Source organism: Ursus arctos, unplaced genomic scaffold (genome assembly GCF_023065955.2).
Source record: "Ursus arctos isolate Adak ecotype North America unplaced genomic scaffold, UrsArc2.0 scaffold_13, whole genome shotgun sequence".
NCBI classification, from domain to species: Eukaryota; Metazoa; Chordata; class Mammalia; order Carnivora; family Ursidae; genus Ursus; species Ursus arctos.
This window is the reverse complement of record NW_026622797.1, coordinates 1,550,755-1,564,536: the sequence shown is the minus strand read 5'-3', so window position 1 is coordinate 1,564,536 and position 13,782 is coordinate 1,550,755. Positions and strand designations below refer to the sequence as shown.

Genomic DNA, 13,782 nt, shown 5'->3' with positions numbered 1-13,782 from the left:
AAACACTAATTTGAGGGGATACATGCACCCCGATGTTTATAGCAACATTATCAACAATAGCCAAGTTAAAGAAACAGCCGAAGTGTCCATAGACTGATGAATGGATAGAGAAGATGTGGTGTGTACACATGCACGATGGAGTATCACTCAGACATAAAAATGAATGGAATCTTACCATTTGCAATGACATGGATGGATCTAGAGAGTATTATGCTGAGTGAAATAAGTCAGAGAAAGACAAGTACCATATGATTACACTTATGTGTGGAATTTAAGACAGAAGACAAATGAATATAGCAAAAAAATGGGAGAGAGAGACAGAAACCAAGCAGCAGACTCTTAACTACAGAGAATACACTGACGGTGACCAGGGGGAGGTGGGTGGCGGGTGGGTGAAATAGCGGATGGGGATTAAGAGCACACTTACCCTGATGAGGGCTGAGTAATGTGCAGAATTGGTGAATCACGAGATTGTACACCTGTAACTGCCTGTTAACTACCCTGGAATTGAAAGAAATGATTTGCAGTGGGCCTCAGCATGGAAGCAGCAGGACCACAGCTTATGGAAAAGTGGCATCAAAGAAGACACTTCCATGCAAATACTTCTCTTCCTTTCTACTCTGCGTCTAATTTGTGTGTTCTTGGTCTAAACACATCAGTCTGAGAAAAATTCCGATGTCTTGATTGTAGTTTTGCATCTCAGTTTTCTGTCCTGAGACAGGAGAAGTGATTTAAGAATAAGTCAAATATCAGATGTTCTAGTCTTCAGAGAAGGTTCTAGAAGCAATCACCCGTGCTGGCATGGCTTTGGCGACGTGCTCTGGAGGTGGCGGTAACATTTGAATTAATGTTCCTTTCTCCGCCGTGTTCCTTTAGACAACCTCAATCAGCTGTTGTCTTCGACGGCCTCTGCATTAGCGCTCGTGCTGTGGGCGCCTGTGCTGGGTTAGGTGGACCAGGGCCAGAGGGCCCCTCACTGGGTGGAAACCAGATTCAGAGCGCGCTGTGCCCGCTGTGGGGTCCACGCTGCATTGCTTCTTGATAACGTCCTTGTTCATGTCTTCGTGTGTGGACCAGCCTCCCTGCTCGGGCGAATTCTCCTGGCCGGGGTTCTCATTCAGCTCACTGAACAAACGTCATCCCATGAATTTGTGACACAGAAAATATGCGAAGGGAAGTGGGTAGGAGTAAAACTCACCTCACAAAAGCTGGTTCAATTAAATCGAAAGGGTAAAAATAAAAAGAATATAGATTTCTTTTTTTTTTTTTTTAAAGATTTTATTTATTTATTTAACAGAGAGAGAGACAGCCAGCGAGAGAGGGAACACAAGCAGGGGGAGTGGGAGAGGAAGAAGCAGGCTCCCAGCGGAAGAGCCTGATGTGGGGCTCGATCCTGGAACGCCGGGATCACGCCCTGAGCCGAAGGCAGACGCTTAACGACTGCGCCACCCAGGCGCCCCAAGAATATAGATTTCAAAGTCATGTTTACTTGGGGCTTCAGGGACCAAGGGTGGCAAATATTAAAGTTACTTTAGAGAGACATTGTCAGCCACACATTTATTTTAAAATTCCTGGGTGGGGCGCCTGGGTGGCTCAGTTGAGCTCAGCTCAGGTCTGGATCTCAGGGTTGTGAGATCAAGCTCCGCACTGGGTTCCGTGCCGGGCATCGTGCACGTGTGCTGTGGCAGATTCGGGGCACAGGGCGGGGGCTCTGAAGGCTCCCCTTTCAGCCCTCATCTTGAGAGGGACATGACTCTGTACCATGCGGGGGTACCCTGAAAATGGGCTTCCAATCCGCGATCTGACTTTTCCTGCAGAAGCAGCCCCCGGCCTGGATCCTGGCTCACGGCAGGAGGCAGACCTCTTTCAGAGCATGGGCTCCTTCGCACAGGCTGGCATGTTTTCCCAGCCACTTACCCACCCTGTCCCGATGTCCAGCAGGCAACACCCCCAGCCTGTCCAGGGTGCCAACGGGGAGGAAGCGGTTCCTGGGGATGGAGGAGGTGAAGTGAGTCGAGGTGCGGATGGGGCCCAGAGACAGGGATCCCTGCCCCTGCCACGGGGCAGATGATGCTGTGACCCTCCTCTGTCCTCTATGGGCACAAATACGGCAGATTCGACGACACAGCCAGGTCAAAAGCTTGCTTCTCTGAGTGGGAAGGAGAGAGCACAAGACCGAATGTCACACCCTTACACCACTTCACGTGATACCGGTAACTGTCCAGATCTTTCCTCTGAATTATTCCTGGTGTTGGAAGAGGCTAGTGCGTCACAGTGTCACTTCGACGGACGGGAAGCTGCATATTTTGAGGGCATTTTCATGGACGGGGGTGGGGAGGTGACAGTTCCGTAGGCCTGTTTTGAATATACTAGTTTGAAAACAACAATTAAAATATTTTAGTCCATAGTTAATTAAGTTGGATTAAATGTTTTATGAATTTGATGTTATGATTTAACCATTGACCTTGAATAGAAACGCAGTGGTTTATGCTGATGGATTTTTCTTAGAAATCTGTGGAGTTTGTGTTTTCAGAACTTGGTGAACACATTAATACTTTTCTTTTGATCTGAGACCATTGGAGCTGTCTTTCTTTTCAACAAAATTTCTGGCATTGAGTAAAAAAGCCAAAAAAAAAAAAAAAAAAAAAAAAGGAAGAAGAACAGTTAAATGCCAGGAGGCACTGGAACTACTTTGAGATTTCTGGAAACAGAGCGATCACGGATATCTGTCGTCTTGGGGGTTCCCAGGACCGAGGAAAGGAGCATTGTTACAAAACGTTCCTGGTCTTGCCCCGCTCGTGTTTGCTGCCAGCGTCTTGTAGTCCTCGGTGTGACCGCCTGAGCAAGGCTGCAGTCTCCGGGAGCCACTCGAGCCCCTGGCGGGCCCCCCACGAGGTATGGTGAGCCCATGGTGTGCCCATGGTGAGCCCACAGCGGGCACCTGGCGAGCCACGGTGAGCCCATGGCGAGCCCACGTCGCGCGGGCCTCCGCGGTGTCAGTGTGGAGGCAGATTGCGTCCTCACAACAGGAACAGATGAGTGGTTCTTACTCATGATAATTGCATGTTTGATGAGTTTGTGGCATCATGTTCTTTCTCTTTGAGAACCCGAATGACACAGACACAGTTTTCTCCGGACCAACCGTGATCACTGGTGTAGAAGGCTGAACACGTGCTCGTGGGGCCTTCCGTCCGCAGGCAGGCTGCTGGGACAAAGCCTGTATCTTCACACTGTCCTGGGAAGGCCTGTTTCCCCAGGGCCGTGAGGGCCCTGCTGAGGCCTTCACCTCTGCCACCTGCCCCAGAAACTTCCCTGTAGCTCTGCAGACGCGTGGCCACTTTGGGCTCAGGGCGGCACCTTCACAGGTGTTCCCTTGTAGCAGATGCGTGGGCAGCAGGGGACCCTCCCACGATGAGGAACACACAGCAGAGCCCCCGGCCTGGGAGCAGACAGAACTGCCACGGCCGCCAGCGCCTTCCTCTGTGGACGTGCCGTCCAGGCCTACAGAGGGGCTTCTCGGTGACACTGGGCTCCGTCGCGATCCGCCAAACCCCACGGGAGGGCAGCCCCAGCGGTACACACCTGTGTCTGTCCACGGCCGTCCAGTGTGGAGTGGCAACCCGCAGCGGCTTGTCATCCCTGAAACCAGCCAGGCTTTCGAGTAGGGCTTCTGTGTGCCACCCCCCACTGCATGGGGTGTTGCCATCTCTGAACGCCCTCCGTTTTTACGTTAATTTTATTAAGATGTGGTGTAGGCTCCACACCAGTAAGTACCCTGCAGCCTGACTCCCGGTGTGGCCTCTCATCTCTGCCTGTTCTCTGCATGGGCGCTCAGAGCCCCAGCGCCGCGGGAGTGGAGTCAGGGGGACACCAGGACCCGCACCGGCAGGCTGCCTAGCGCTGTGCAGCCCACTGCAGGCGAGAGTCACAGACCTGTGCGGGAGTGCTGAGCCGGGGCACCTGCTGGTCTCTCACCGACCAGCTGGGGTGTGCACCAGCCTTCTCGTCTCTAAAACAGCGTGGCAGAACCAGACAAACATGATTTACTGTGGAGGGTCAAGAAACAGGCTGGGAGGCTCCCTCACCTGCCCTTAGCTTATGCTTCGGGTGGCACTGCTGTTGGGAAGCTGGAGCAACCCGGGTGTTTCTTGGGGCTTCACCAGGAGGCTTTGTGACCCCACAGAAAGCGTCGGTATCAGGGTGTGGTCCAGTTAGTGTAAATCAATTGTTAGCCTGCTGTAATTTTCTTCAATAAAACAGGTATTTCTATAAAAGAAGTCTATGCAGGATATAGGCACGTGTATGTGTGTATGCCTGTCTGTCCGTGTCATCCGTGCATGTATACCTCCACGTGCATGTGTATCTGCATGTGCACATGTGTGTATGAGCATGTTCACATATGCACACATGTATCTCTGTATGTGCGCACATGCATAACTGTGTGTGCTCACACCGCGTGCACACATGTGTGGGTGGTGTGTGCACATGCCCGTGTATCTGTGTGTGTCCGTGTGTGTGTATGTGACTCTTCTGGGCAGTCTTCAGGCGGGTCCTTGTCAGTGCTACCCGCCACGTGTACGCTGCACGTCTTCTGCCCACAGCAGGCTTTCTGAGACAGCCATGACGTAAGGAGGTGTTCTAGGACTTTTTAATTATATCTGCCTTTGTCTCTTGCAGAAACCCTGCACCAGTCATGTTTGCCTTACCTCCCTTATGGTGCTCTAGTAGGTCTGATGTTAGAAATGTCCTTCCTTACGGACTAAAGCCGACACGGCGAGAGGCAGCACCATTGCTGTCATGTTCAAGCTGTAATCAGAAACACAGCAGAACTTTTTGGAATGTTCTGTGAAAAAACTCTTCCCCCTGCTCTAGCAGTACCTACATTCTCGAAGCATTAGTTCATCAGCAGAGCCGGGAGAATCTCAGTGTCGGGCTGTCTGTCCGGGGAAGGTTGCACTCAGACTCGGGTGACGGCGACTTGCTGATGGTTTGGGGGGGTCCGTTTTGATGCCTGGTGCTCCTGTTTATCAGACCGCACAGGTGCTGCCATCAGTTTCTTCTGTATCAATGTTGTAAACGCTGTCTGAGTATTTCACTATAGCCTTGCAAGAGTTTGTAGTGCATCTAATTTTTTTCCTGTATGACTTGGCAACCCCAATTATGGACTTAAGGTTTTCCTCTTATAATTTGTTTCTGTCTTTCTGCATTTAAACTGATAATGGTCATTTAAAAGGGAGACTCTGTTCCTTTCCCCTCTAGCTCTGGGGTGCTGTGGTCAGGGGTGGTTCTGGCAGACGTTCGGCCCTCGCTGCCCTCGCTGCCTGGTGGTGGAGGGTGGATGGGGCACCTTGCCTGTTCTGGGGGCCTTTGATCACAGCATAGCACCTATATTAGGGAGGAAAAGAATGTTCTATTTATGCAAAGAGCTTTGCAGCACAGAATCCTTAATTTTTCTCAGAGTCTGGCCTTCAAAATTATGGGTGGATAAAATATTGCAACCTTTGAAACACAGTGTCTGCTTTCACTGGATGCCAATACAAATAAGAGGCATGTCACTCGTAGGACCAGCATTTCTGTGGCCACCGCCCCGGGAGAGCGTGCCTCCTTTGTCTGGTAGACTCTGCTCGTCCAGCTCCCCCGTTCTGAGGCCAGGCCCGTCCGAGCTGGGCCTCTGCTGGGTCACGAGCACGCAGCAGCGAGGACTGTCTGGACCTCAGCACAGAGCCCAGCCTCAAAGTCAGAACCACGTGGTAGCCATTCCAGACCGAGTCACCACCCAGAAAAACATCCAGTCTCGCCTCTCATTTCACTGTGCTTAATACTGGGATTTCTGTAAAGGGGGACGTTTGATTTAGCCCAAGTGTGCCTACGTCAGCCATGTCAGGGTTTAAGGTGCCGTGAAGGACGCAGGGGAGAGTGTCAACCCCCCAGGGTCACCACGGGACGCGGCACCTACAGTGAGCTGCTTGCTAAACAAACAGGTAGATCTCATGAGACGTGTTCTGACCCCGATAAAACAAGTAACGAACTGCAGAGAACGGAAGGGAGATGGTACAGTTTGAGGGAAATTCCTGGTGTGTCTGCATATTCCAGTGTAGCTGATCCGGTGGGCTGCTGCCCCTTCTCGATGGTAAAGACCCTGATTAGAATATCTAGAGTCAGAAGCACAAGCAGGTGGTGTAGACAAATGGCACCTTGATTTTCAAGGGACGGCTGCCACGGACCCCACAGTTTTGTGCTGCAGGGTTGCTTCCTGGGACGACACAGCTGGCAGTGTGCCGGATGCGAACTGGGAATGCAATCTTCCATCAGAGGTGAGAGCTGCGTGCTTGAGGACTAGCCGATCAGCAGTAAGGGCAGAGTTTTCTAAGGAAGGCATCCACGCCAGGAACAAGGTCCGCGAGTTGTTTGGAGAATTTATGCTTTTTTGGCATGTTCCATGAGAGTTCAAATATTAGAAATGATTTGTAATTCCGTCTGTACCCTGGTGGAGACCTTGCAAGCTGGAAGCCGTATCACTTTTCCTTTTAGACAAACCACAGGTTATACTAAAAACACGAGGACAGAAGTCCAGCAAAGCAGTGATTTGTCCTCGGCTAAAACACAGACTGCACTAAAACCACATGTTGGTGAGTGCCGGCCGGCCAGGCCAAACCGTGGATCGGGACGTGAGCGCGGAGCCTGGATGGAAGTCTCTTTTCTGCAGGGTGCGTGCCTGTGACACACAGTGCAGCCTGCAACCCACGGCCCCGCCGAAGCCCAGGACGAGTCTGCGCAGCGGCAGAGTCTATATTCAGCACACGGCTGCCGCCGGAGCTGCGGCCACGGCCCAGAGCCCGGGAGCGGGTGCCCAGATGGCATGCTGGCATGGCCAGCAGTTCCTGCTACCAGGCAATCAAAAGTCACCATCTAAAGATCTTGGCCAGTGGACACGTTTGAAGAAGCAGCTCTCGGAGTCCAGAGGGCCTTTAAGATCCCGACAACTTGTTATTTAAATCTGGAAACAGTTTAGAAAAATTGGGAATGACATTCTTTTCAGGTCTGAAAGCTCGGATGGGCGACATCGTATGGTGGCCCGAGGAAGGGAAACATGAGCTTGCGGCAGCGTCCTGGGGCTCAACGCCCGTGGACGACGCACACAGGTGCTTCTGTACGTCCGCCGTGCTGGGGTGCTCCGGGCCTCACGCCTCTGCTGCCGTCACTGGAGGCCCGGCAATCACAGCAGGAATTGTGCTGCCTCCTGGTCCCAGAGCTCGCGGGCAGGCTGCTGCAGGCTGTGGGGACGATAGTGGAGATTCACTCCCGTGCCAGCGTGTCCCTCGTGCACACACGCGTCTCTGGGTCTCTTTTGAGGGTCTGTCTCCAAACTGCTGGCGTCCAGAGAGAGATGAGACACACTCCAATGTGTTTAGACTCTTCCTTTTTTGCGAACTTATGGGGACCCCGGAGATCGCTTCCTGAGGAGCATGAAGAGTGTAGCACTTTTTACTGAATTATGTTACAACGATGTTAACATAAATGCCTGAAAATGTGGGACAGAGTTGGGGGAGGGCTAAGGATATTGGACTTTTTATCTGACTTACTGTCAGATTTTCCACTTGCAGGTGGAGGGGCAGGACCTTAGTATGGCTTTGAGTCCCTGGGACAGCCTGACAGACGCAAGGGCTGTTGTCGTTTCCTCGCCACTGTGGTCTTCAGACCTTGCACTGCGGGCCAGAGTGTCGGGTCTGGTCTTAGCAGGGCTTCTAGACCTGGTCCCCGGTGTGTGTCCTGGAGCGGGTGTGCTCACGTAGCTCCTTGGACCCACAGACGGCCCGTCTGCTGCTGGCCGCACCACAGAGGACGTCTTCACCTTCCAGGAAGCAAAGTCCACCTTGTAGCCAGATAAGCAGAGTGGCACCTCTGAGCCTCAGTGTCCCTGCTCGTTAAGTGCAGAGAACACCCCACTCTTCTTACCGTGCAGGACTGTGGTCCTTCCCCGGGGGACCCTCCGCCCTGCCCCACCAGCGGCTGGTGACTCACGCCCGTGCAACTCCTGGTTGCGTAAGTGACGCCTCTGCTCTGCTCCTTCTGCAGACGTGTCCAGGTGTGTGGCCGAGAGGAAGTACACCCAGGAGCAGGCCCGCAAGGAGCTGCAGCAGGTGTTCATCCCGGAGTGCAACGATGACGGCACCTACAGCCAGGTGACGTGCTCGCCCTGCAGCTCCTGCCCCTGAGCCATGGGGGCGGGGCGGGGGAAGGAGGGCCTGGGGCCCCAGGGGCGGAGCTCGCTGCCCACGTTAGCCGTGAGTGAATGACAGGGCTGACTTTCACGGCCAGTGTGCGAGCGAGTTTATTCGCGCCTTTCTGGGTCCATGTATCTCTGTCAGGGCCATGCTTTCCCCGTGTCACTCCCTGTGTCCTGGTCCGGCCCGCTTCCTCGGTGAGGCCGGTTGGCCCCTGTGCACCCAGCTGATCGCTGAGGATCCAGTCCCAGTTGAATTCTGAGAGTGCAGCCCGTGCTGGAAGGATGCTGAGGACAGCCTGGGGTGGGGGCTGGAGTGATGCTGGGGAGACCCAGGGGTGGGGGCAGACCAGGAGAGATGCCGGGGACCAGGGTGGGGAGGGATGCCATCCCCTCTCCTCACCTCGGCCGCGGTCCAGCGGGGAGACGCTGAGTGTGTCCCTGGATGCCCTGGGGCCCAGCTGCCTGGCAGTGACATGAGGTGTGGCTGCAGCTCCGATGGCAGGCGTCCTGGATGGCTGAGCAGCCCACGCACTGCACACAAGTGCCACAGTCGAACTAGCGCGCTCTCTAATTCCCGGGCGTGGGGCCACCCTGTCATTCGCTGAGTGTGCAGACGCAGCGAGGGGCGAAGCGCGTGTCCTGCCGGTGCTGACCCCCCCCCCCCCCCCCCCGTCCCGCCGTCCCGCAGGTGCAGTGTCACAGCTACACCGGATACTGCTGGTGCGTCACGCCCAACGGGAGGCCCGTCAGCGGCACGGCCGTGGCCCACAAGACACCCAGGTGCCCGGGTAGGTCCGCGACTGTGCGGCTGAGCCTTCTCCTGACCGCTGTCCCCTGTCATTCTGGTCCCCCACCCGTGTCTGCTCACAATTCCAAAGAAATCCAGCATAGGTCGTTGTGAGAATTCACAGGAACTGGGTTTCTGTCGCGGGACAAAGCCTAAAATATGGTGAAAACTGTTTCTAAGACAGTTTTCCCAGTGGAAGATCTGGTCCGAACTCTGATAGGTTCTTTGATTCAGACTCTGAGTTTTTTAGGAATGACCACAAGGACTGTAGTCAGCAGTGGAAACGACCACATATTTTCTTTGGCAAAAAAAAAAGAAAGACAGAGAAAGAAAAGTCTGGTTTTATATGTATATGTTTGCAAAGAAAAAGGGGATCATTCTCTGTAACTCCACGCCAGATGGTTTATTTGTGTTATTTTATTACTCCAGAGGGGCTGATACACTGAAGGCATTAATACTGGCAGTATAACCTATGAGATAGTCCATTTTCCTTTGATATTTTACCAAAAATAATTCTGGTCATGTTTACTGGAGAATGTTTTACAGCTTGACGGGATTAATGGGCCGGGGGGCTATGAGACCGTCTATGAAGGGATGCGTGACTCTGCATCTAGGTCCCTGGATTAGACTTTGGTAAAACAGTCGGGACGGCCATGGAGATAATAAAGCACAAAGCATGTTCCTGATTTTTCACGTAAAATATTGAAACATTTGCATTTAGGATTTGCTTTTAGACTTAAGTTTTTTGAAGGTCAGACATCTTATAATTAGGAATTTGGTTCATGATTCAGACATTTACACCGGGAGCCAAGGCACAGGCCAGGACTCATAACTGCTCACCATGATGACATCTGTAATTAACAGTAACGTGAAACCTAATATTTCCAGTGACTGGTCAGCACTTAAAAACCACAGGGTGTGCATAATGTGAAATTAAAATATATTTATTTTAAAAAACTCTTTGGTTATCCAAGAGCTAAAAATTGCTGACAAATATTTTTAGTGAGCTAACATTTGCACCTAATAATTCTTTTTCGAAGTCATGGAGTAAATGAAAGAGAAAAATGAACACACGAGTTTGCCTCTCTGTGCGTCCCTCACGCTGGGAGATACTGTCATATGCGTATTTTATTTCAGGCGTGTGGCAGCACTGGGCACCGAGCCTTATTTTACAAAGGAGAAAGCCAGGGGGATGCCTGTTTCTGTGATTTTAGTGATACTGTTAGAAAATTAAGTTGTGTCTGACAGATCTTTATTAAAAAGCCATGTACAAAACTGGCTGACTTTCTTATATTCTCCAAATAGTACTTTGTTTTTGGAATCAAACCCCTGTACTGTCCACTTACGCATTTTTTTTCAAGCAGGTACCAGGAATTATAATTTGACTATATAGAAATGCTCCATTTTCACAGTGGTTGAGTGGACTTTTTTTTGTCCATGTGATGGATTATGGAAAACAGTCTGCTTGAAAGTCTGGTATTTCTTGTATGGAGACTGTGGGCAAGGCTCCGTGGATCAGGTCAGACTTGCAGTGAGGTCGGGGGCTCTGCTCTCAGCCTCACTGTCTGCAAGTGAGCGTCCCTTTCCCTTCCGGGCTGCAGTTTGGGGCTGGGTCACCTCACACCTGCTGTGCTACTGATGTGCTCTGTAGCTTCCAGGGCGCCGTGGAAAAGGTCTGCCAACCCCCCGTGGTAGTCACGCTCTTGTTCTGCACGAAGAGCAGGTGTCGTGCTCAGAAGCTCTGCAGGGTTTTGGGAATTGTTGAGAAAGTCTGAGGCCAGGGAGAGTCTCAGGACGATTGTGCTCATACACGCATGCACGATGCACCCACAAACTCACAGTGCTCAGTCACACACACACATGCAGTCTCACACAACTCACAGACACATAGTCTCACACACACACACTCACACAGTCTCACACACAGTCATACAGTGTCACACACACAGTCTCACACACACAGTTTCACGCACATTCACACACACAGTCACACATACACAGTCTCACACACACAGTCTCACACACAGTCTCTCACACACAGTCTCACACACACGTGCAGTCTCACAAAACTCACAGACACATAGTCTCACACACACACAGTCTCACACACACACAGTCTTACACATACAGTCACACACAGTCACACATATAGTCTCACACACAGTGTCACACACACTCACACAGTCATACACAGTGTCACACACACAGTCTCACACACAGTCACACACATTCACACACAGTCACACATACACAGTCTCACACATAGTGTCACACACACTCACATAGTCTCTCACACACAGTCTCACACACACATGCAGTCTCACACAACTCACAGACACAGTCTCACACACACAGTCTCACACACAGTCTTACACATACACAGTCACACACAGTCACACAGTGTCACACACAGTCACACAGTGTCACACACAGTCTCACACACAGTCATACACAGTGACACACACACAGTCTCTCACACACTCATACACACAGTTTCACACACAGTCACACACACAGTCACACACAGTGTCACACACACTCACATAGTCACACACACAGTCTCTCACACAGTCTCTCACACACAGGCACACACAGTCACACACAGTCTCACACACACTCATACACAGAGTTTCACATGCACAGTCACACATACACAGTCTCGCACATACACAACACAGTCACACAGTCTCACACACACACACAGTTTCACACACACAATCACACAGTTTCACACACACACAGCCTCACACAGTCTCACATACATGCGTGGACACCTTATAAAAAACTTTTGCATAACGTACTTTAATTTCTTCCCAGACGTGGACAGAGCCTCACAAATGACACAGCAAGGCAGGGCGATAGGGCTTGGCTCTGCACGGCACTGTGATGCTGACGTGCAACACAGAGGATCACATTTCCCATCTGCAACACGCCAGGGACTCGTTCTCTAGGTACATCCTCATCTCTTCACTGGTAAATTATCACGTGCGTCTCATGGCTGGTGCACGTTATCCACTCACTCTGAACGATGAGAGTGGTTTTCATCTGGTTTATTAAAATTGGGTAAGCCTCGGTGTTCAACAATTATCTTTAGTCCTGGAGTTCACAGCAAGCTTACCCTATAAATACACGCTATAAAAAACGTGACAAGAGATTTAAAATGTAGCCATAAACAGTAGCCATCACTTAGAACTTGTATGTGTTTACTATGAACACGTGCAGACGCACCGTGAGGCAAGCCACAGAGGAGGGAAGCAGACATCCACGTGTTAGCGAGGTGTCAGCACAACGGAGGAGGGCTCCTGCCCCCAAATCCTCCAGCTTCTCGCTTCTCCCAGATGGCCCTTTAAAAAGGGGACCATTCCTCTATTCCATAATTATGTATTCTTAAGCCATTAATACAAATTACCCAAATTCCTATTAATTGATAAGGAGAATGAGATGAGACACTCTCGCAGAAAAATGGTCAAAGTCTTGAACCGACAGCATTTTATAAAGGCGGAAATTCTAATGACCTGTGAACACAGGTGAAGGTGTGGGCTCATTAGGATCAGGGAAACTCAGTGAGGGTCCCTCCATGCCCACTGGATTAGCAGCAAAGACAAAGTGATCTGTGACGTGCTGGTGAGGACATGGAAGCACAGACCCTCGCCCAGTGCTAGTGCACGGGTGTAGAGTCCGCTTGCCCTCCGACCGTGGGTGACAGGATGCTACATGGCTCCGGAGACGTGCACTCAGTTTGCAGCAGGAGACAAGCACTGAGCGTCCAGAGATGCATTTGTGATAACAACCAGACCTGGGAAGCCTATGGATGTCCACAGTGTCCGAGTGGATGGATCACGTGGTGTGTGTGGTTTGTGTGGACCCACAGCTCCCACGTGGTCCTGAGCGGAAGCACACAGCACGAAACACACAAGTCCATTTAAAATGCAAAAACAGACAAAACTCAGCTCCCGCACTTAGAGAAACTTCTTTGGGTAGAGAGCCACGAAGGCAATGAGCAAGGGGTCATGGTAGGATCAGGACAGTGGTTCCAGGTGGGGAGGGAGGATTTTGACTGGAAAGGGGGTGGGACATGGCGACTCCTTCTGCCCTGGAAGCTTCTTCTCTGGATTTGACAATAGTTTATCAGGCTGTGCATGTGTGTCTACGGTACGAGAGCAGAAGTCCACAGATCTAAAGAGATTTAAAAAGTTAAAAATGTAAATGTCATCGGAGGAAGTAGCACACTGACGTAAATCCTTCCTAAACTTACGCATCATCCTGAGGGTTTTGATGGAGGGAAGGGGGCGGATAAGAAAGGACACACCTGTGGCTGGAAGGGAGGGATGGGCTGGAAGAGGCGTAAGCAAGGATTTGGGGGCGACTGGCATTAACGTCTGCCGTCCGCGATGTTCTGGAGGAGCGGAGGCGGTGCCCTGCTGTCCCGTGTCAGTGCCGCTGCTGCCGCTGGTGCTCGAGGGGACCCGCCAGGGGTTGGGCATCACGGTGGCCTGGATAGGAAGTGGTATTACCTTCTAGTTTATAGGTGGGGACTCTACCAAGGCCTCTGTGCTTGCAAGTGACAGAGCTAGGATTTAAAACTCTATCTTTCCATCTCCATAGCCCACATTTTCTGCCAAATCCAATAATGTAAATTCATGGGCCGTGAACTCCTTACTTAGCATATGTGTAAGCCCAGGTGTGAGATCCACAAGCACGTGGGGGCTTTGTCCAGGCCCCAGCAAGGTACTCAGAGGACAGGAAACTCTGTGCTCCCCCCACCCAG

At 51.5% G+C, this 13,782-nt stretch overlaps 1 protein-coding gene across 3 annotated transcripts in view; it reads left to right on the top strand.

Moving 5' to 3' along the window:
- SMOC2 (SPARC related modular calcium binding 2) overlaps positions 1 to 13,782 on the top strand; it is a 155,336-nt gene that overhangs the window by 48,883 nt on the left and 92,671 nt on the right. For all 3 annotated transcript variants that reach the window (XM_026488007.3, XM_026488006.3, XM_026488005.4), the window contains exons 3-4: positions 8,077 to 8,183; positions 8,916 to 9,015. In XM_026488007.3, coding sequence (XP_026343792.1) covers positions 8,077 to 8,183; positions 8,916 to 9,015 — 207 coding nt within the window. The remainder of the gene's footprint in view (positions 1 to 8,076; positions 8,184 to 8,915; positions 9,016 to 13,782) is intronic.